Source organism: Cokeromyces recurvatus (genome assembly GCF_025118155.1).
Source record: "Cokeromyces recurvatus strain NRRL 2243 chromosome Unknown BX663scaffold_35, whole genome shotgun sequence".
Classification (NCBI taxonomy): domain Eukaryota; kingdom Fungi; phylum Mucoromycota; class Mucoromycetes; order Mucorales; family Mucoraceae; genus Cokeromyces; species Cokeromyces recurvatus.
This window is the reverse complement of record NW_026251421.1, coordinates 102,062-121,826: the sequence shown is the minus strand read 5'-3', so window position 1 is coordinate 121,826 and position 19,765 is coordinate 102,062. Positions and strand designations below refer to the sequence as shown.

Below are 19,765 nucleotides of genomic sequence, written 5' to 3'. Positions count from 1 at the left end.
ATAATAATAATAGTAATAAAATAGGATAACTACTGGCGTATCAGATACAATACGTTACACCTCTGACAGAAATAATCCTAACATCTGTCAGATCTGATCAGTAAATAATAATATTATTTAATGTTAAACGAGAGATACATTGGTATTTAATTTATTTATGTAGACTGATGTTTCCTAATAAGTGAAAAGGAGTGCTTGTTTAATGTTAATATTATATTCTATCAAAGATGGAACGAAATAAATACTGCGTGAATTTCATGAAAGATCTAACTGATAAGCAAAAAAGGCAACACAACAAGAAATAAAAGAAAATTCCATGCACCTCATTAAAGAAGTTGACAAAAAATATGCCTTCTGCCAGAATCGAACTGGCGACCTTCTGCTTACTAGGCAGACGCTCTGCCAACTGAGCCAAGAAGGCCTTAGTTGATTTTTGCGACCAAAAAATAAATCATAATTATCTATCAACTTATAAGTCACGTGACTAGTGATGACGTAAATAGTTGATTGCGTCATAACATTTTGTTTTAATCTATAGACGCTATTGGCCTTTTAGTTTCCCTTATTAAAATCTTAATCGTATTTATTATATTACTTCTTAAAAATATATGCTTGTTCATTGTTAATTAAAAAGTCATACAATCAAGGGTGTTGTTACCTTTTTTTTTTTCTATTATTGCTATAATAGCTAAATTAATAGAGAATAGCTATCATCATTTTTATTACAATATAAAGAGGCTATTCAAATAAAATCAGTTTACTATATTATAGTCCACAGTATAATGTCTGCTCAATATTTAGTCATTGTTATATATTATAATGATATTATCATAAATTCAATATGTCCTTTTACATACATACATACATTTATTTATAAGCATACGTTTTATAAATACATCAATGATGATAATTTAATAATATTTTACAATAATAATAAAAGTAGCATATAAATAGTTTATGTTAATATAACTAGAATATTATAAATTATTAGTGTTGACATAATATCTTGGAGGAAATATAGATATGCCTTATTGTATAAATACAGAGTAATTTGGAGATGCAATAGTTCCATATAATTCTTTATAACAGCATTCTTTGCTTGCCAACATCATGTTACTATTAATGCCACCTTACTCTTCAAAAATACATAAATAACTAGTTTCATTATGCATAGTCAACATTACTCTTACATACACATTCAAATATATATACTACGCTGACATTATCTTAGGAGTATTGTCATAGAATGGAGTTTTTATTAATTTTTTTTTTCTTTCTACATGCTCGTAATTTTACCAAAATTTAAAGGAATAAGGAAAACTGTTACTAAACAGACTAATAATTCATTATTAACATAAAGGTAGTCTAGTAGGTTTATCAAGTTAGTTTTTGAATATATATAACAACGAGGAATGTGTGATATTTATAGGGTAAAGTATAATAAAAAAAAACAAGACATGTTGCTGGCGCTTATTATGACATATAAACATTTTTTCAATTTGTATATGCAATGTTTTCATCCTCCTTTTCTTCTTCCCATTCAAATGCATCTTCAATATCCTCAACATCAGATTCATCTTCAAGATCAGAAACGAATTCAGCATTCTATTCAACAGAAAAAAAAAAAGAAAATTAATTTCTTATATAATATAAATTCTGTTTTCATTTACCTCATCCTCTTCCTCTTCTTCTTCCTCTTCTTCTTCAGATTCATCTTCTTCAGCGCCTTCAAGCTCCTCATCCAAAATCTTCTGCCAAATTTCTTCATTAACGTTCAATGGTGCATCACCATAGGCCTTATTCTTTAGTCTTTCAATTAATTCCTTTTCAATTGATTTCTCTATTCGTGCAGCTGCTTCTGCCTTACGCTCACGATTAGCCTCACGTCTTTCCAACTTCTTCTTGATACCAATTAATTGTGGTCTATCACTGTTTTTTTTAAGAAAAAAAAATAGAAATATTAATATATTTTCGGCTTTTCTTTATATCATCACTAACTTACTTTTCTTTAAGCTTCAATTTACGCATACGAATAAGATATTGCGTAATCTTGGTAAGACGCTGCTTACATTTATGAACTAAAAAGTTTGGCCAGAACTGTAACTCTTTATCAATCTACGACAGTGTCAAAAGTTGAGTCAGCTTTTTTTTTTATTAATACATAAGCAGCTTAAAGATGACTATATATACCTGAGCTAAGGCTTGTGCATAATTCTTTGATAGTTTCTTTCTTTCCCACATTTTTGCTGGTGAATGAGCACGTTCTGGTGTCTTCATGTACAAGTAAATAATACCTAAACATAACCATCTATTAGTAATCAAAATAAAGATCCAAGTTAATCTTATTACCCTTTTCTTCTCTAATCGTAGCATATCTACTATTTGCTAATGGACAAGATTGGCGATTGCAAAGACCAGTAACATTATATGGATTACGACAAAAGGTCCCCGTAGGTGTTCTATGAATAAATAAGTATCAACAAGATTGCTGTTTCAGTTGAATCTAGCTTACCTGACTTTATACGAACAAAATTGTTGATTAATAACTTGCCAAATAACTTCGTCAGATTGCATGATCTAAATTGACCTTTTTTTTTTATTGCAAAAGAGATTATATTAGCAAATAAAGAAAACCAGTTTGTTCTTAATTTTTTTATTTTATTTCTTTTTTTTTTTTTTTTTCAAGCAAAGGAAATTCAACAGAATAAGTAGTGACTGTTTTTGCATTTTAAAACAAGCCACTTTATTGTATTTCTTCTTTAATAAAAAAAAAAGGTACAGAATCTAAGCATAATAGATAGAAAATTCCATCTTATGTAAACATCCTTCTTCACTCTCCCCTTTTTTTCAACTCTGGGTTAATGTAAATTATATATTCTTAATATTTAAATTTACTTTTTTTTAATGAAAAACTTTACTTTAAAATGAACATGAACTGAGCTGAGATTTTAAAAGTAGTAATGTCACCTTGATCACTCGTTAAGTAAATTATATATATTAACAACGTTTAAGTTTATATAATCATACACTTTAAATGATATTATAATGATGAGGGAGGACCAATGAAAACATTATAGTTTTTATTTTAATGTTAAAGTTATACATTTCATTTATCATTTATAAAGTATTAGTTGTACATTTTCCCTTTGATGCTTACTTTATTTGTTATAGCCGTTTTAGATGTGTAGCATCATTTCTCTTTCTGTCATTAAGAGTATAATGTATTCCCTTAAAATGTGGAAACAAATAAAGAAAAAAAAACACTTTTATAAGCCTTATATACCTATAACATTTATAAAACAGATTTAATTCTTTTCTATTTTTTTTCCTTTTTTTCCTTTTTTTTTTTTTGCATCAATTCAACGCATTTCATAAACAAATAAATATTTTATTAATTGGTAGATTAGTGTCACAATCGGGACATGTTTTAATGCAGTCACTATCGTTTGAGAATCTCCTATTGGCAGTATCTCACTTCTATTTTTCATTAAAAAAAAGAGGTCTAGCTATTGTCTTTTTTTTTTCTCTTCCCTCCTTTATAATATTTTATTTTCTGTATACTTCTCTTGATATCCCTATTGTTCTATTAATATATACATATATAATGAGCGAAAACGAAGGAAGTATAAAACGCTCCATTGAAGAAACAACAGACATTGATGAACATAAAAAACAAAAGCTAAATTATGAAGACACATCTACATTTGTATCCAAAGAAACAGGAGAATCTGTTAATACACCAGTAGCAATTACATCTACACCCACAGGTAATGAGAAAAAAATATAAAATTAAATTTCAAAAAAAAAAAATACATGTATATAAAATGAAAGAAGGAAGGTTGGTTAAAAGTTCTAATTCACATTGTTTTATTATGAATGGAACAGGAGTTAAAGCCCGTTTAACTAAAAACGACTTAACATCAGGTATATTTTAATACAAGTGACTGGAGCCAATGTAGTCTTCTTTTTTATTTTTATTCAACTCTTTTTCCTTTTTTTTTTTTTTTTTTTAATAGTTGGGGAAGAGATAAATAAAAAGATGAAGCAGGATAATACTGTGTCAGCAGATCGATCAAAGGCAGTCACACCATTACCAGGTAACAACGGATAATTTTGAATTATTTTTAGTAAACTAATTTTTATATTATGCAACAGAACCAGAAAAGAGTGAAGAGATAACGAGTGAACAACTTTTATTTGCTCTTACATCAGTTCCTGAAGATACTCCAACAACAACAAATAATAATAATAATAACAACGATGACAGTAACAGTAAAAAGCTGTCGACACCTATACCACCTTTGACTATGCCTGTTGAAACAAAGCCAACAACAATGTCTACTTCTTCGCTAGTTTCTGGTCTTAATATTCCGCCCAAGTTACCAACTCTTTCACCACCCTCAAAAACGAACACCAATACTAGCCTAAGTTTACCAGACATCAGTGCTGCCTTGCGACGATTAAGTAGTGCATCTGTAATCGAACATCTATCACCACGCTTACCTCTTGAACGTAAAGGTTCTTTAGAACCATCCGAAATTTTAGGTAACGCATTAGCTGCTGTAGCTGCTACACCTAGTGTTCAAGCTACCATAGGCAACTTGGCGGCTAATATCAGCACTCTTTTAAATTCTGGACTTGAGGAAACTCGACGCCGACGTAAAAGTTCAATTGCAGCCAATGTTCTCTTTTCTAATATGATGGTTGATCTTATGACAAGACCTCAACAAAAACCCAAGTTGATTATTAAGAATGAAAAGGTATGGAAGATGGTAGAGGGCATAGAAGAAAAATCATTAGGTGTTTATCTTTATTCACCACACCTAATTTTACCTAATTTCGAGAATGGCGTGAATGGGTTAATAGAGATAAGAATACCGGCTCGATATTTGACATTCGACAATGTACGTGTGAGAAAAAGAGCATTATGGGGTACAGATATTTATACGGATGATTCGGATATTGTAGCAATGGTGATACACTCAGGCAAGTACCAGCCACACTGGATAGAGCCTGACGATGGTCCATTTATATCAGCAATATTAGGCACCAAGCCGCATGAATCAGTTATGCATCGACATAGATATGTAATACCAGATCATGATCTTAAAGTGACAGTGAAGGTGTTACCAACATTACAGAGTTACGCAGGATCAATTCGACATAAGTTAAAGTCTAGAGAATGGGGAAAGCATGATGGTATGAGTTTATTTATAAATAAAGTTGAAAAGATCAAGGTAATTTTCTATCATTGTAAATATATAGTAATAAACATACTTAGCTCTTTTTTTTTTTTCTTTTATTACATTTATAGAAAGGTGATGCCAAACTGAAAGGACGTAGTACATTAAAATCAAATATATTTGCACACGAATCTTATCGAAAACTGGCATTAGGATTGAATAATAATAAAAAAGAAAAAGAAAAAGAAAATGCAGAAAATACAAGAGAAATAACACCAAATATACAAAATGGACGTGTTAAAAAAACAAGTCGAGTGATGCGAATGTTTAAAGTAAGTGATTATGCAAAAAATAAAAAAAAAAAAGTTACCATAAAACAATAATATTAAATAACATGTATATAAATAGATACACTCTGAAATGAAAAATAGTAAATAAAGTTATTTAAAAAAAAACATAATCCTTTTCTTTATTATTATTATTATTTATTTTTATAATTCATCAAATTGACGGGCCAATTCTTCTAATTCAGCCTTTGAAGCCTTATGCATTTCATCTAATTTTTCATACTTTTCTTCCATTTCATTCAATTCCTTTTCGAGAATAATAATTTTACGTTCAGCTTCTTCAGCTCTTAAGTCAGCTTCAGTGAAACTATTAAAGTATTATGTTAATATGGTGTTATTATGTAGGAAGGGAGGGAAGGAAGAAGGAAGAGAACTTACTCTTGAGTGACTTTTTTAAGTTGATCTTCAGTACTCTCTAATTGTTCTTCTAAAATTTTAACACGATTTTGAAGGGATGAAAGTTCGTGGTCTTTGGCAATATGTTCTGTCTCTAATTCTTTAACATGGGCTTCAAGTTCGTCTGCACGTGCAGTTGCATTTTCTGCTTCAGCACGAAGGCTTGCAATTTTCTATATATAAAATTTTCAAATTAAAACAGAAAAAAAAAAAGAAGAGTGAAATTTTGCTTAAATTTACCTCTTTAAACTTTTCCATTTTTTTTTTTATTGAAAAAGAAAGAAAGAAAAAAAAAAAAAAAAAGAACTAATAATAATTTTTATTTAATTAAATAAAGATATAATATATCCCTAAGCTGAGTTTTATTTTATTAAAAAAAAAAGAAAGGCAGAGAATTGTATTAAATTTTTATCAAAGATAAAAAAACAAAAAAAAACAAAGAAAGATTGCTTTATTTTAGTACTTTCGAGTCAAATTGAAACTAGGTTAAAATTATGTTAGATGCAACATTCATATAAATGTAAACAGCATAAAGCTAGCCTGTTAGACATATATATATATATAAATATATACATATATAAATTCCGTTAGAAAAAAAAAAGCCATATTCAAAACAACGATATTAGTGTTCTTGATGAATCACTACAAATATATTCAAATGGGTTATTTCCTAGATGAATACTAAATATTATTTTAGTTACAGGAACCTTTTTTTTTTTTTTTTTTTTTTTTTTTTTTTTTTTTTTTTTTCAAAAAATTGGTTTTAGAGTAAATATGGAAAAAGAAAACGACTACTATTGTCATCTTCTTTGCTCAACAATCATATTCAAGTAGAGAATAACCATTTCTCGGAAAGCAACCGTTAAGCATTGTAAAATTTAATGGAGTGAGCTTTTTTTTTTATATGTGTTTCTACATATAAAATTCACTAATTTGAGTTCTTTTAGAAGTAATTAATTACAAATATATAAAAATCTGTTTGATAAAAAAAAAAAGGATACAATGTAATACTTATTTACCTTGAGTGAATATTGATTCACAAAAGAAGACCAACGTGCTCCATTACAATTAAAAGAAAATCCTTTTTCCTTCTCATTATTCGAGATAAATTATGTTAGCATAAAGAATATAAATCAAACTTATTTTATGCTATATAGAGTAGAAAATAACAATTCTGCATTTTTCTTTTAATAACTGTTAATTCGAACATCACAGAACTAACATTGTGAGTGTTGAATCGGTATATATAAATCTGTCGATTCTATCTGTCATATAAAGACAGTTATTGAAATTAAAGTAAATAAAGATAATAAAGTATTCTTATGTATACAGTAAAAAAGAAAAAGACTATTGCTGTCATCTATTTACATAATTTTTGTTATGAAATAATAAGGCCTTCATAAATGAATATCACAGCTATATAATGTACATTATCTAAAGAAAGAAGCACTGTTAACTATAGTTTATCGTTTCAAAGATATAAACAAACAAAAAAAAATTGATTATTATTATTATTATTATTAAATATATTACAGTGATACACATACAATGAATTCATTCATCTTAAGAGGATGACAATATGAGTTATGTTGGGCTATCTCTTCTATTAAGCAGAAGAGTTCTTATTAACATAGACATTATTATTGTTTGGTATAATTGATGAACGACTCATTCTCTTTTTCTTCTTTTCTTTTTCAGCTACAACACCAGGTGGTTCCTGAGTGATATTTACCAAATTATCACGTCCTCCAGAAGAAGGTGACATTACATGATGAACATGCTGTTTACCTGCTTCATGTACACCACAAACATCAATGGATTGAACCCATTTATCAGCCAATATAGTTTCTAAATTATATCTTCGTTTAGGGTCAATCTCTAAAATACCAGCTAACACAGGCCTTGATTCACGTGGTAGCAATTTAAGAAGCCTAAATTGTTGTTGATGTTGGTTAGTAGCGTAAGCTTTAAAAGATGGGTCCGTTAAACGTGGGATTCTCCAGGGGAAACGACGAATTGTCATGCAGATAAAGACAATACCACAAGACCAAATATCTGAAAGGCGTGGATCATAAGCAGGTTGAATATATTGTTCTGGAGCAATATAAGGATCTGAACCATAAACACCTAAGAGAGAGAGAAAGAGAAAAGAGTATTTTCTTTAGTCTACTACATACATACAAACACACACACATACACATACACACACATACACACACACACATACACATATGTATATATATTAAAGTACCTTTTGTTAAAGTAATGCTATTTTCAAATGGGTATTTGTAAACAGTTGAACAACCAAAGTCAATAATCTTTAATATTCCAAGATGATCTAATACTAAATTATCTAACTTTATATCACGATGTGCAATACCCATTGATTGTAAATATTCTACACCATTTAATAGTTGTCTCCAACAACAAGCAATCTCTTCTCTTGACATCATTCCACTCATTACCACATTAAATAAGTCGTTTGGGGCATATTCCATGATTTCAAAGAATTGAGCACCTTCTTGAATGATATCCAATGTTTCAATAATATTTGGATGATGTAAAGTAGAACCAATACAGAACTCAGCTGTTACCTTTTTTATATAATCTTTTTCAGATTCATGTGGAAAACGTTTTCGAAACTGTTTAACAGCGAATGTCTTTTGATCAGACGAACGTCGTATAAGACGAACTGATCCACCAGCACCTTTTCCAATATATTTACCTAATATAAACAAAGTAAATAAGTGAATACATAAAAGTCATCTTATCTATTCTTACCCCATGTCCCATATTTTCCTCCTATATCTTGTTTAAATTGATTAGCAAATGTATCTGATTCTTGTGAATGTTGTGATGTTGTAGGTGATATTTCTTGTTGTTGTTGTTGTTGTTGGTGTTGCTGCTGCTGCTGCTGCTGTTGTTGTTGTTGTTGTTGAGTATTAACAAAAAATCTACGTAAATCAGACCAAGCTAAAAATAAATCCTTTTGTTGTTGTTGTCTATGAAAATGAGTTTTTAAATATTGTTCATCATATTCAGGTTTTTTAAAGATGAATTGTGAAGGAGTTGAACAAGTACTTGCAGGTCTTCTATTTGATGATAAATTAGGTCTTCTTTGTTGAGCAAAGGTAGGTTCAGCAGAACAAGTAGAAAGTGTAGGAGAAGGAGGTTTAGAAGATTGAAATAATTGAGAACGAGGCCTTGGTTTATTTTGGGGTCTAGCTGGTTTATTATTATTATTATTTGCTGCTAATAGTTTAGACAGTTCAGATAAATCTATAGCGGAAGGATCCCATGATTTTCTTTCACTTGTAGCTATTGTAGGAGTTACTACAGCAGGTGAAAGTGTTGGACTAGAAGGTAAAGATCTCTCTGGTGTTGTTATAATATCATATCTTTGATTTACAAGATGTTGCATCATATTTTATTATAGTTTAAATAAATAAATAAATAAAAAAGAAAGGAAAAAAAAAAAAAACTCAAAAAAAAAAATTAACATATTCACATATAATAACATAATATGGATCCAATCTTTTTTTTTTTTTTTTTTTTTTTTTTTTTTTTTTATTTATTTATTTATATGTATTTATTTACAAATATACACTCGGGACCATATAACGGAGTTCCATCCTATAAGACTTTGATAGGGAGGAAAAGAAAGAAATAAATTACTTAATAAATATGTTTGAGTACTTCTTTAATATAAAATAAAACAAAACTTCATTCTTTTCTCTTTTCTTCTCTGCTGCTTTCCTTCTTATTTATTTATTCATCTATGTTTTATTAAAAAGAAACCATCATCTTTTTTTTTTTTTTTTTTTTTTTTTTTTTTTTTTCTATTTTATGTAGTATGTGTGCGCCTTTAATTATTCTACTCCGCTATAACTGAATAACATCATCCTATATTTTTCTTTTCTTTTTTTTTTATCTTTTTTTTATATATATACACACATACATACATACATACATACATACAAAAGCATCAATAATTACTCCTATTATTTATTTTGTTTGCTTTTTCGTTGGACTAATAAAATAAGGAGGGGAAGATAATGTAGTTTCTACTGCTACTACTACTATTATTATCATTACTGTTGTTAAGTGAAACCATTAAAACAATCTTTTTTTAGGCTCAGATAGGAATACCCACCACCCAGTTACAATGATATATTTGTGATTGCTTATAACGTTTTGATCAATCTTACACATGACTACAACTCGTAATAATAAATAGTTTTCTTTATTTTCTTTATTTTTTTCAAAAACAAAATTTAACACTATATCTAACTTGTAAACTTATTTTTTATTAGATCAAATATGGATAATAGGACGATTTTTTCTTTATCTCTCTCTCTCTCTCTCTTTCTCTCTTTTTAATAAAGAAGACGGCATAAATAGTTAAAGAAATAAACAATTTATAAATAACTCCGATTGAATATTCTTCACGTTGTTTTTTTTTTTATTTGTTATTGTTTGAACATTTTCAGGTGCAGAGTAAACATTGTCATATTTAAAGTAATTACAGCCTTTCTTTCTATCCCTCGTACTTTAAAGTTTCACTACCTGTTGTTATTATTATTATTATTGTTGTTGTTGTTGTACTCGAATTTTTTTTAATTAAAATGCATAATAACAAAGCTGTTGTAAAAAAGTTGTTTTGCTTTATATAGAAAATGACGCCCCTCGGTCTGTCTTTCCCTTTTTTTTTTTTTTTTTTTTATTATGTCATCTTCATTTCCTGGATCTTTTCCCATCTCACAAAAGAATAAAGCTCTAATTAAACCAACATCAAGTAAAAGAGTCAATGCTAAATTAAACTTCAAAACTAATCTATCTAAAATAAGAAATTATTTTCATGGTCAATCCTCATTTTGGAGGAAAAGTAAAGATGCATCATCAGTTACATTGAAACAACAACATGGAAATACAATAGGAAGTCTCATCAACGTGACTGTTCCTATTTCAATATCCAATACAACTCATTACCATGGTGGTAGTCATGGCAGCAGCAGAACCATCACCACTCTAATACAACAATGGGTTATTTTATCACCATTCCAAATCTATGGATTTATGTTTCTTTTTGCATTTTTATTATTCGTTATCGCATTCGGTATATTACAGATACATAGAACTATTTCTATTTTACAGATCGCCGCAAATGGAATTCGTTATACTTTAGTTGGTTTGACCTCAAATTTATCCTTTTTAATACAAAAATTCTTGTATTGCATGTTTGGGAAGCTAAAGTAACCATAAAATTACACATAAAATAAATATTTCTTTTTTTTTTCTTTTTATTTATATAAACAAACATATTATGTATCATCATCATCATAAGATTTTAATAGCTAATCATGGTGAAATAGCGATTCGAATGATAGCTGCTGCAACAGAATTAGGAGTCCAAACTGCAGCTGTTTATTCAGAATAGCAAGATAAAAAGTCTCTATTTATTAGCTCATGAATCTATTTGACTTGAAGATGCTTCTTTTTTTTTAAAAAAAAACTCAAAAGCTATTGTTGATGCAGCAAAAAAAAAAAAGTATCTTTCATTATCATATATAAACATATACATATATATGTAAATACATATACAAAAAAAAAAATTCAGTATTTTATAATATAGTATGAAGGCAACAGCTATTCATCCTGGTTATGGCTTTCTATCAGAATCAAGCGAATTAGCAAATCAATGTAGATAAGCAGGTATTCTATTTATTGGTCCTTCTTCATCTTGTATAGATACGGTTAGATATAAAGTCTCGGCTCGTCAAGTGACTCAATCAATCGGTATTCCTATTTTACCTGTTGCACCTCAACTTCAATATACGAATCCAGATCAAGTCAATACGTTTACGTTTGGCAAACCCATTTGGTTATCCTATTATTATGTTAAAAGCACGAGATGGAGGAGGTGGTAAAGATATTCGTATCGTTTCATAGTCCTAATCAACTGCCTGACTCACTCCCAACGTTGTCTGAAAGAATCTTCTTCTAAAAAGACAAGTCTTTTATCGAAAAAAAAAAGGCCATTCCAGGCGCAAAAACACATTAAAGTTCAAAACTTGAATGACTCGCATCAAACATGTTCATTCATTTATTTGAAAGAGATGGTTCTCTTCAAAGACGATATCAAAAGATATGAGAGGTAGCTCCATGTCCCTCTTTATCAAATGAGTTTCCGTCAAGAGATATGCCAAGCAGTCGTTCGATTAGCTCAACATATTTATTACGATTCAGTAGGGACAGTGGAGTTTTTAGTCATTCTTAAATCAGACCAATTTTATTTTATCGAGGTCAATCCTCGTATTCAAGTAGAATATACAGTTTCAGAAGTAGGATATCGTTCAGGTACAGATTAGAATTGCGTTATTTGGTGAAATTTTAAATGATTTGGGTCTCGTAAATCAACAACAAGTAATGGTAGTAGTAGTAGTAGTAGTGTTTTTTTCTTTTAATTTTTTTCCTCGTCATTTATACACTTTAATAGAATATGTATATAAAAAAAAGATATAAAATATAAACAAACCTGACAAAAAGGAAAGAAAAAAAACCTATTAATTGTCTAAAGTATGAGCGATGCAAAGGCCTTTTTGCTAAATGATATACAGTGGACTTCTTGTAATTCAGAGTTTGTTAGGGGTTTGCGGCATATATATACATATATATAAGGCGTATATATGATATATATATATAATATGCTTTTATCCTAATCGACAGAGTCTTCGTGCTCAACTCCTTTTATCCCCCCCCAGAGAAACGAGGAAATTGTATTTTTTGATAGTTACTTACTTTATTCTACTGCACCAATGTATTTGCTATTTTTTTTTTTTTTTTTTTTTTTTTTTTTTTCACTGAATTTTTTCTTTCCGTTACGTTCATCTGGGGGGATGCTCCATATCATCTTTAGTGAAAAACATGATTCAAGCAGTAGTTAAGAAGGTAGATGCTACCCCTAAGCAATCTCTAAAATTACAACAAGCTTGCATACCATTTGTAGTTGGAAAGGAACGGACCTAATATTGTATGCCACAAGATAAGCGCTAGGATTTTTTGAGAGCTATGTCTATTTGTACACATGGATAGATAAATAAGTAAATATATGTATATATATACTAAATACTTGATTAGAGTAAAGTATATATAAGAAGAGATAAGCATCAGGAAGATATAACAAGGATAGTATTGCTCTATTCTAGTAGTAGTAATAACAATTTAATGGTGAGTAGATAGTAGATAGTGTGTTTTAAAACAGTTAATATAGGATTACCATGAAATAGAAGACGTAATATACCTTTAGCATTAGCATCAATATAAAAGAAGAAGCCAGAAGACTAATCTATAATATATATGTCTATATATATATGTCTATATATATGTCTATATATATGTCTATACATATTTGAAATAAATAGGCGTAAGTACATTTTATCTTTTATTTCACTCTGTTCCCTTTTATTTTATTTTATATAATACCTCTATCGTTTCATTTTATGTATTATATCTGTATATACCATCTTTTACATGTATAGTTGAAAGATATAAAGCTAAAAGAAATACCCTTCTTTTTTTTTTTTTCTTTAAATAACTGGGGTTATGGAAAAAAAACAAAAGAAAAAAAAGTAGAAATAAACAACAAATAAAGATAAGAAAAGATGACGTATACAAACACTCCTTACATTATTGATATTATGAGAGAATAAATAATACACATGTGTATGTATGGATTGATTGACTTATTTTTTAAATTATATGTGCGGTATTTCAATCTTGTCTTGACAGTGCTGATACAAGCAAATTAAATTATATAATCTAGAGGGTACTAAAATAATTCAGGAACAATAAGGAACCAATATAATATTATATACAATAAAAGAGAAAATGACAATAAAAATAAAAAATCTAGATGTTTGAGTCATAATTACACTCCATTACTTGAAATGAGTTGTCAATAAATGATCTAATCTGATCTGATTCAATCTAAATCTTAGCAAATGTTCAAGTTCTATTATATATGATTTATATGATTTATGTGACTTGCATAATTTATATGATTTATATGATTTATATGGCTTATATAACTTATATGACTTATATGATTTATATGATTTTCCCCTTATTAAATCATAAAATGAGGATGATGTAATAGCATAGTATAATATATATATGTGTGTGTTGTCTATGACTACCGTTGGCCTTCAGCTAATTATATACCATTTTAAGCATTAAAATTAATATCAGAAAAAAAAAAAGTTAACGTTGTCTAGGTGATAGTAACTATATAATAATAAAGTAATAGATATATATCGTATAAAGGTAACTATATAATTCATGTTTTCACTTAAAAGGCATAAAATGCATAAAATGCATATAGTAGAATTAATAATAAGCATATCAGCCAGTTTTAGCTAGTTTTAGCTAATTTTAACCAGTATTATTATGCTTTGATTGATATTAATTTATCAGTATATTCCAATAACATAACATAATACAATACAATACAATACAATACAATATAATATAATATAATACAATATAGTAAACTCTATTCCTCTATTTTTACCTATCCTTTGCGATCTTATTCTATCTTGTCTGATTTTATTTTCTTCCTCTCCCTCCCTCTCTCTCTCTACCTCTCTTCCTTTTTTCTTTATTTATTTATTTATTTATTTTTCTTTATTTTTCTTTTTCTTTTTTCTCTTCTTCCCTCCTTCCTTCCTTCCTCTTCTTCCTCTTCTTCTTTCCTTCCTTCTATATTAAATTAAATTTGGGGCGGATACTTAGTCTTTTGACAAGTGTTTAAAAGTAGTTTAATAAAGTTAAACTAATATTGATCTTTTGCTAACTCATCTTTACTTTAAGTTTACTATTTGAATTAATATTGATGAATTGAACTATGTTAAATGAAAGATAGTATAGTATGCAAGAAGTCTTTATTATTATTGCTATTATTATGTATAAGTATATTGATAAAGATAATTCAAGAATGATTTTTGTATGTTGAAGTTATTTTGGACAGTAGTAGCAGTTTAATAGAAGTAGTAATAGCACTTCTTTGCCGATCACTGGTATCTATTCAAGCTCGTCTAGTTGCTGAAAATCCATTTAACGATCATATACCATCTATAGGTAACATTCATCGAATTCAATTTCCTCAAGGTCATGGTATTCGTGTTGATACATGGATTCAATCTCAATGCATAGCACCTCCAGTAAATAAGTTCTTATTATTATTATTGCCATATATATATTTATATACACATATACATATATATATATTTCTTTTTTTTTGGTAAGATGTTTGATTCTCTGCTAGCAAAAATCGTTGTAACTGGTCAATCTTATAAAGACACTTTATTTAAACTAGATCGAACTCTACTATCAATGAAAGGATAGAAACTAATCTTCAGTTCTTAATTACTCTTTTGACAGAAAAGGCTCTTTTTGTAGATCAAATGTCTCATATACATATTCATTCATTAGAATCGAATATGAATCGTCTCATTCAAACTATGAAACAACAACCTATAGTTGTTCCATCATTATCTTTCAATGATCATAACTTGATAAGCAATCAATCTTCTATTATACAATTAAAGTCAGGAGATGCTTTCAATATTCAAATAGATAATTCAATTACTCATTCATTTCAAGTCGAATCTATCCTGACGAATAATTTCCCAAAAGAATTCCCTGCTTAAATCAGGACGACTTTTGAAAAAAAAAAGCAACCATCCCTAATGATCAACATGATTCATTCAACAACTAGTAATAGTAGTGGTAATATCTTACGTCGAAAAGCGAACTCTCGGATAAATACTACAAAGATTGGATTTCCTTTAACCAGTAAATTAATAGAAATGAATGTCAAAGAGGGAGATTGTCTATCTATTAGGCAATCCTTGTTTGTCGTAAGTACTATAAAAATGGAGACTGTTATAAAAAGCATCCAAAGTTGGTCATATAAAGAAGATCTTTGCATTTGAAAATGATTTAATAGAAGCAGGTGATCTTGTAATTGAATTAACAAAAGATAAAGAAAGTAGTAAGTTTTAATAACAGGAATTAAAAAAAAAAAAGCTTATTGTTGTTATGGGAGGAGGAGGAGGAGGAGGAGGATATAAAAAAATAAATAAATACATGTTATAATTCTTAAATACTATTATTGTCTCTTTCATTACGGTCTTTTACACCCATAGGCCGTACCGCATAACCATTTGACACTCTACGTTCTTCCCCGAGTACAACTATGTATATGTATATAAGGGATAAGCAAGTCCATCTGTAAATAGAGATTACTTGTCACTTTACCTCGTTTATAGAGTATCCAAGATGTAACTACTACAAATGGAGCGGAAACAATTATCGTTGCTAATCTAATATCAGTTCATATATATATATATATATACATGTATATACATTTTTTCTCTTTGAGTAAATTGACTGAATAGTATAGTCTACCTTTGTCCTGCTGGTGATAACTTGATTGCCATATTAAAATTGTTACAAAAAACAAAAAAAAAAACAAACAAACAAGGGACGACATGAAGAAGAGTAAAATTGTCATTATCGAAATAAAATTTAAACTCAGATAATAATCGTTTTTAGTAGTAGCATTTATGAATAGTACTTATCTTTTATAATCAAATAAAACAAATGCATATAATAATAAAAAAACAATAAGGAAAAAAAAATGGGGCAGGGGGAGGGAGATAAGAGTGATGAATTATTGTAAGGTGATGAGTGTGTATATAAAAATGAATAGATTTTTTTTTTTTTTTTTTTTTTTTTTTTTTTTTTTTTTGGTTTGTTTATTCTTGTCCAAAGCCTACCGTTTCTTCAACTGCCATAGTTAACTTTGCTACAAGTGCTTCATATGTTTTATAAGGTGGCATATCAATACGATTAAAACTATTGACGAAATTAGAGTTAAATGATAGTACTTAGTTATGTATAACAATAAGCTTACCAGGTATGTGCTTTAGGTAATTGTGTGACTTCTCCTGCCTTTTCAATAGTAAATCGTCTAGGCCCATCACTACCCTGAAGATCTTTAAAACCATTTACAGGAATACGTGATGTACCCGTCGTAAACTGTAAGAATCTTGACTTCTTTTCACTATCCCAACTACGAATACATTGCCAGAACCATTGAATTACATCATCTTGTTCTGTATAACCTCGATAATCGGTATGTTTCTTCCAATCGTCTACATCAATCTCTGCAATACCACCTATCAATAGCTCAAGTTCACGTTCATCAAATACATTAATAAGATCTTGAGGAATTAATTGATTGAACCCTTCTTTAAATGCCTTGAATTGTTCTTCAACCCGTTTCGAAATACGCCATTCAGTCACTAAATCAACGTATTCCTTTTTATTTTCTTCTGTTACATCAATATTTCGTCCATTCTCTTTAAGATCTACAGTCACCATTTCACCGAATCGATCATCATCCACTGAAAAGGTCAAATCAAGGACATCTGTAATATCATTGTCCAAGATCCACATCAAGCTACGATAAAAGTCAGCATCTACACTTTCCATATCAGCCACCAGCACTTTTTTGTTTAAGATCATTTTGTAAAAGGAAACAATAAAGAAGGCATCTAAGAAACGACGATGGAAGATAGCCAAGCCAACAACTCGACCAATAAATCTAAAATAATTAAGATGTTCAGGATTAATACCTGAATGAGGATTAATTTGAAGCGTATAGTTATCGTGTGCAGAGTATTCAAAGAGACAGTAAAAGGGATTAAACATTTCATGTGATAATAAGAAGAAAAATTCTCGAGAGAGACCACCATAGTCAAGACCATCTTCACCTTCAAATTTGATCATAAGTCGTTTTTTAAGATCAGCAGGAACTTGACGCATAATTTCTGCATAGGCATCCTCAAAGATATGGTCTCGTCTAATCTTAATATGACATTGTCCGGGAACTGGACGTAAAGCGGGTTGAGAACGGAAATAGATGAGTTTACGACGGAAATCTCGCTTATATTGTGGAACATTTTGATCAAGACTACTAGGTAATCTAGGATCATCCCAGGTTGTAGTCTTCGTATTATGGTCAACAAAATAGACTCTGCCCGTACTTGTCAGACGCATTTCCCAACCAGAGGGCAAAGGTCCCAATTGAGAAACAGGTTGTACTTGAACTTGCAAATTAGATCCTGGGCCAATTGTATTAATATATTGTTGACGTCTAGGATCCACCCAGGTTGTTGTACGTGTATTATGGTCTACAAAGTAGGGTCGACCTTCTGCTGTAGTACGCATTTCCCATCCAGGTGGTAATGGACCAGAACCAGCTGTTGTCATATTATTTTGAACACCTACAACACCAACCACTGATTGACGATTATTATCTAAAGATGTTGCACTATTATTGACACTTGTTGATGATCTTTCTTCTGGTAATCCACGTGCATTATGTCGACGTCTTTCCATTTCTGTTTGATTTTGTTGGTCTTGTGCAGTTCTTGCTCTAATCAATTATCATTAATAATTATATATAAATAAGTATAGTATTTTCTTTTCTTACGAAGGTCTTTTCCATGTGGTTGTTCTTGTATTATGATCAACATAATAAGGTCTTCCTAAATGATCTACTCTTCTTTCCCATCTAATATTATAAATTATGCAAAGTTTCATGCAAGGATAAGAAAAAACAAAGCAATAAAAAAAAAAAATTAAAAAAAAATTCATTATTACCCTTCTGGTAAGTCGTCATTATCACCTGCATTACTTGTTGTTGTTGTTGTTGTTGCCGCTGATGTCGTTGTTTGCTGTGCATTAGAAGCTTCAACAGATTGACTAGAAGTGTTATTTTGAATAATAGAATTACGAGAACCTGCTGCAATGTTATTTGTACCATTTCGTATAGGCACATTGACATTTGTAGAAATATTTAGTATTAATTTCCCTTGTATAGTGTCATGATTATTCGATTTTTTCAAATCCAATGTTAACATCTCTAGTAATTATAAGAATATAAGTAAATTAAAGTCAGGATTAAAATACAAATATATTTACCATCTCCACCAACAGCGAGGTCAAATACACTGGATACTTGAACATTAACAACACCTAGAAAACCTTGGTCCTTCTTTTTAAATTTTTTTTGGTCAAAAACTTGAACGGCAATGACGCTTTGATTAGTCACTTGCCTATATACAAATGTATATATTTATAAATATATTTTTTTTTTAAAAAAAAAGAAGAGTAAACGTTAATATATTAATATATTAATTTTCTTTATTTAGTTCTTACAAGTCAAAGCTTTCATTCCAATAGGGATTTAATGTTTTTTTCATTACTGTAGTTGTATGTGTCTGTTCACCATCTACTGTTACAACAGCTAAAATAAAATAGGTATATAAATAAATATAAATGTATTCATTATTATTATTATTATTATTATTTTTCTTTTTTCTTTTTTTTTTTAAAAAAAAGGGCATAAAGCCAATATTTACCAAAAGGATCGGGCATTTTAAAAAAAAGGTCCTTTTTAATCAGACCATCTGCAGCAATGACTGTTAAACGAACAGTCCTTGTTGAACTTGGCATGATATATAAGCAACAACAATCTCTATATTGTATAAAGAGAGAGAAGGATTAAAGAAAAAAAAAATAAAAAATAAAAATAAAAATGCGCAAAATGAACCATGATACTTTTATCAACCAATTAAAAAGCTGCTGTGGCTTTTTACGACTCCGTCATGTGACGTTTTAAGAAATACACTCTTCTCTCTCAACTAGGAATAACCTTATTCTTTTTTTTTTTTTTTTATTTTATTTTCTAAATAATGGCCAACGAAGATT

The 19,765-nt window shown here is 29.2% G+C and overlaps 9 protein-coding genes and 1 non-coding gene across 10 annotated transcripts; 4 read left to right on the top strand and 6 right to left on the bottom strand.

Annotated features, from left to right (window-relative positions):
- Positions 1-348: 348 nt before the first annotated feature.
- On the bottom strand, positions 349-421 carry BX663DRAFT_t126. Its single transcript has one exon. It is a non-coding gene; the product is annotated as a tRNA-Thr (tRNA).
- A 1,219-nt stretch (positions 422-1,640) lies between these two features.
- BX663DRAFT_442153 (ribosomal L28e protein family-domain-containing protein) lies at positions 1,641-2,574 on the bottom strand (the record flags this gene model as incomplete). The annotated part of the gene is made up of 5 exons (XM_051523501.1): positions 1,641-1,923; positions 2,003-2,115; positions 2,191-2,294; positions 2,350-2,459; positions 2,513-2,574. The coding sequence occupies 5 exons, from the start codon at positions 2,572-2,574 to the stop codon at positions 1,641-1,643; spliced, it is 672 nt and encodes a 223-aa protein (XP_051378883.1).
- A 966-nt stretch (positions 2,575-3,540) lies between these two features.
- On the top strand, positions 3,541-4,152 carry BX663DRAFT_228054 (uncharacterized protein). The gene is made up of 3 exons (XM_051521803.1): positions 3,541-3,767; positions 3,886-3,924; positions 4,017-4,152. The coding sequence occupies exons 1-3, from the start codon at positions 3,605-3,607 to the stop codon at positions 4,109-4,111; spliced, it is 297 nt and encodes a 98-aa protein (XP_051378882.1). The 5' UTR covers positions 3,541-3,604; the 3' UTR covers positions 4,112-4,152.
- A 1,522-nt stretch (positions 4,153-5,674) lies between these two features.
- Positions 5,675-6,184, bottom strand: BX663DRAFT_533111 (uncharacterized protein; the record flags this gene model as incomplete). Its single annotated transcript, XM_051530505.1, has 3 exons — positions 5,675-5,837; positions 5,909-6,099; positions 6,167-6,184. 3 exons carry the CDS (start codon positions 6,182-6,184, stop codon positions 5,675-5,677), a joined length of 372 nt encoding a protein of 123 aa, XP_051378881.1.
- A 1,348-nt stretch (positions 6,185-7,532) lies between these two features.
- On the bottom strand, positions 7,533-9,350 carry BX663DRAFT_489666 (kinase-like domain-containing protein; the record flags this gene model as incomplete). Its single annotated transcript, XM_051524912.1, has 3 exons — positions 7,533-8,053; positions 8,178-8,651; positions 8,708-9,350. 3 exons carry the CDS (start codon positions 9,348-9,350, stop codon positions 7,533-7,535), a joined length of 1,638 nt encoding a protein of 545 aa, XP_051378880.1.
- A 1,301-nt stretch (positions 9,351-10,651) lies between these two features.
- BX663DRAFT_555441 (uncharacterized protein) lies at positions 10,652-11,363 on the top strand (the record flags this gene model as incomplete). Its single annotated transcript, XM_051531622.1, has 2 exons — positions 10,652-11,114; positions 11,281-11,363. 2 exons carry the CDS (start codon positions 10,652-10,654, stop codon positions 11,361-11,363), a joined length of 546 nt encoding a protein of 181 aa, XP_051378879.1.
- Positions 11,364-11,559: 196 nt separating this feature from the next.
- BX663DRAFT_555440 (uncharacterized protein) lies at positions 11,560-11,930 on the top strand (the record flags this gene model as incomplete). The annotated part of the gene is made up of 3 exons (XM_051531621.1): positions 11,560-11,626; positions 11,675-11,807; positions 11,876-11,930. 3 exons carry the CDS (start codon positions 11,560-11,562, stop codon positions 11,928-11,930), a joined length of 255 nt encoding a protein of 84 aa, XP_051378878.1.
- Positions 11,931-11,950: 20 nt separating this feature from the next.
- On the top strand, positions 11,951-12,482 carry BX663DRAFT_523178 (uncharacterized protein). The gene has a single exon (XM_051529485.1). It carries the CDS (start codon positions 12,106-12,108, stop codon positions 12,292-12,294), a length of 189 nt encoding a protein of 62 aa, XP_051378877.1. The 5' UTR covers positions 11,951-12,105; the 3' UTR covers positions 12,295-12,482.
- Positions 12,483-15,971: 3,489 nt separating this feature from the next.
- BX663DRAFT_523171 (uncharacterized protein) lies at positions 15,972-16,457 on the bottom strand. Its single transcript, XM_051529484.1, has 3 exons — positions 16,394-16,457; positions 16,244-16,308; positions 15,972-16,179 (listed from the first exon to the last, which is right to left on the bottom strand). Exons 1-3 carry the CDS (start codon positions 16,423-16,425, stop codon positions 16,085-16,087), a joined length of 192 nt encoding a protein of 63 aa, XP_051378876.1. The 5' UTR covers positions 16,426-16,457; the 3' UTR covers positions 15,972-16,084.
- A 256-nt stretch (positions 16,458-16,713) lies between these two features.
- Positions 16,714-19,564, bottom strand: BX663DRAFT_564367 (E3 ubiquitin-protein ligase RSP5). Its single transcript, XM_051532044.1, has 7 exons — positions 19,417-19,564; positions 19,214-19,301; positions 18,977-19,110; positions 18,656-18,917; positions 18,486-18,566; positions 16,902-18,428; positions 16,714-16,843 (listed from the first exon to the last, which is right to left on the bottom strand). Exons 1-7 carry the CDS (start codon positions 19,508-19,510, stop codon positions 16,744-16,746), a joined length of 2,286 nt encoding a protein of 761 aa, XP_051378875.1. The 5' UTR covers positions 19,511-19,564; the 3' UTR covers positions 16,714-16,743.
- Between the last annotated feature and the right edge of the window lie 201 nt (positions 19,565-19,765).

Coding starts and splice junctions, on each gene's coding strand:
- BX663DRAFT_228054 (XM_051521803.1), top strand. CDS start 3,605: ATGAGCGAAAACGAAGGAAGTATAAAACGCTCCATTGAAGAAACAACA. Junction 3,768..3,885: donor AATTACATCTACACCCACAG/GTAATGAGAAAA, acceptor TGAATGGAACAG/GAGTTAAAGCCCGTTTAACT. Junction 3,925..4,016: donor TAAAAACGACTTAACATCAG/GTATATTTTAAT, acceptor TTTTTTTAATAG/TTGGGGAAGAGATAAATAAA.
- BX663DRAFT_523178 (XM_051529485.1), top strand. CDS start 12,106: ATGAGTTTCCGTCAAGAGATATGCCAAGCAGTCGTTCGATTAGCTCAA.
- BX663DRAFT_523171 (XM_051529484.1), bottom strand. CDS start 16,425: ATGGCAATCAAGTTATCACCAGCAGGACAAAG. Junction 16,309..16,393: donor TTATCACCAGCAGGACAAAG/GTAGACTATACT, acceptor AACTGATATTAG/ATTAGCAACGATAATTGTTT. Junction 16,180..16,243: donor TTGGATACTCTATAAACGAG/GTAAAGTGACAA, acceptor ACATATACATAG/TTGTACTCGGGGAAGAACGT.
- BX663DRAFT_564367 (XM_051532044.1), bottom strand. CDS start 19,510: ATGCCAAGTTCAACAAGGACTGTTCGTTTAACAGTCATTGCTGCAGAT. Junction 19,111..19,213: donor TGGAATGAAAGCTTTGACTT/GTAAGAACTAAA, acceptor ATTTGTATATAG/GCAAGTGACTAATCAAAGCG. Junction 18,567..18,655: donor AATGACGACTTACCAGAAGG/GTAATAATGAAT, acceptor TTATAATATTAG/ATGGGAAAGAAGAGTAGATC.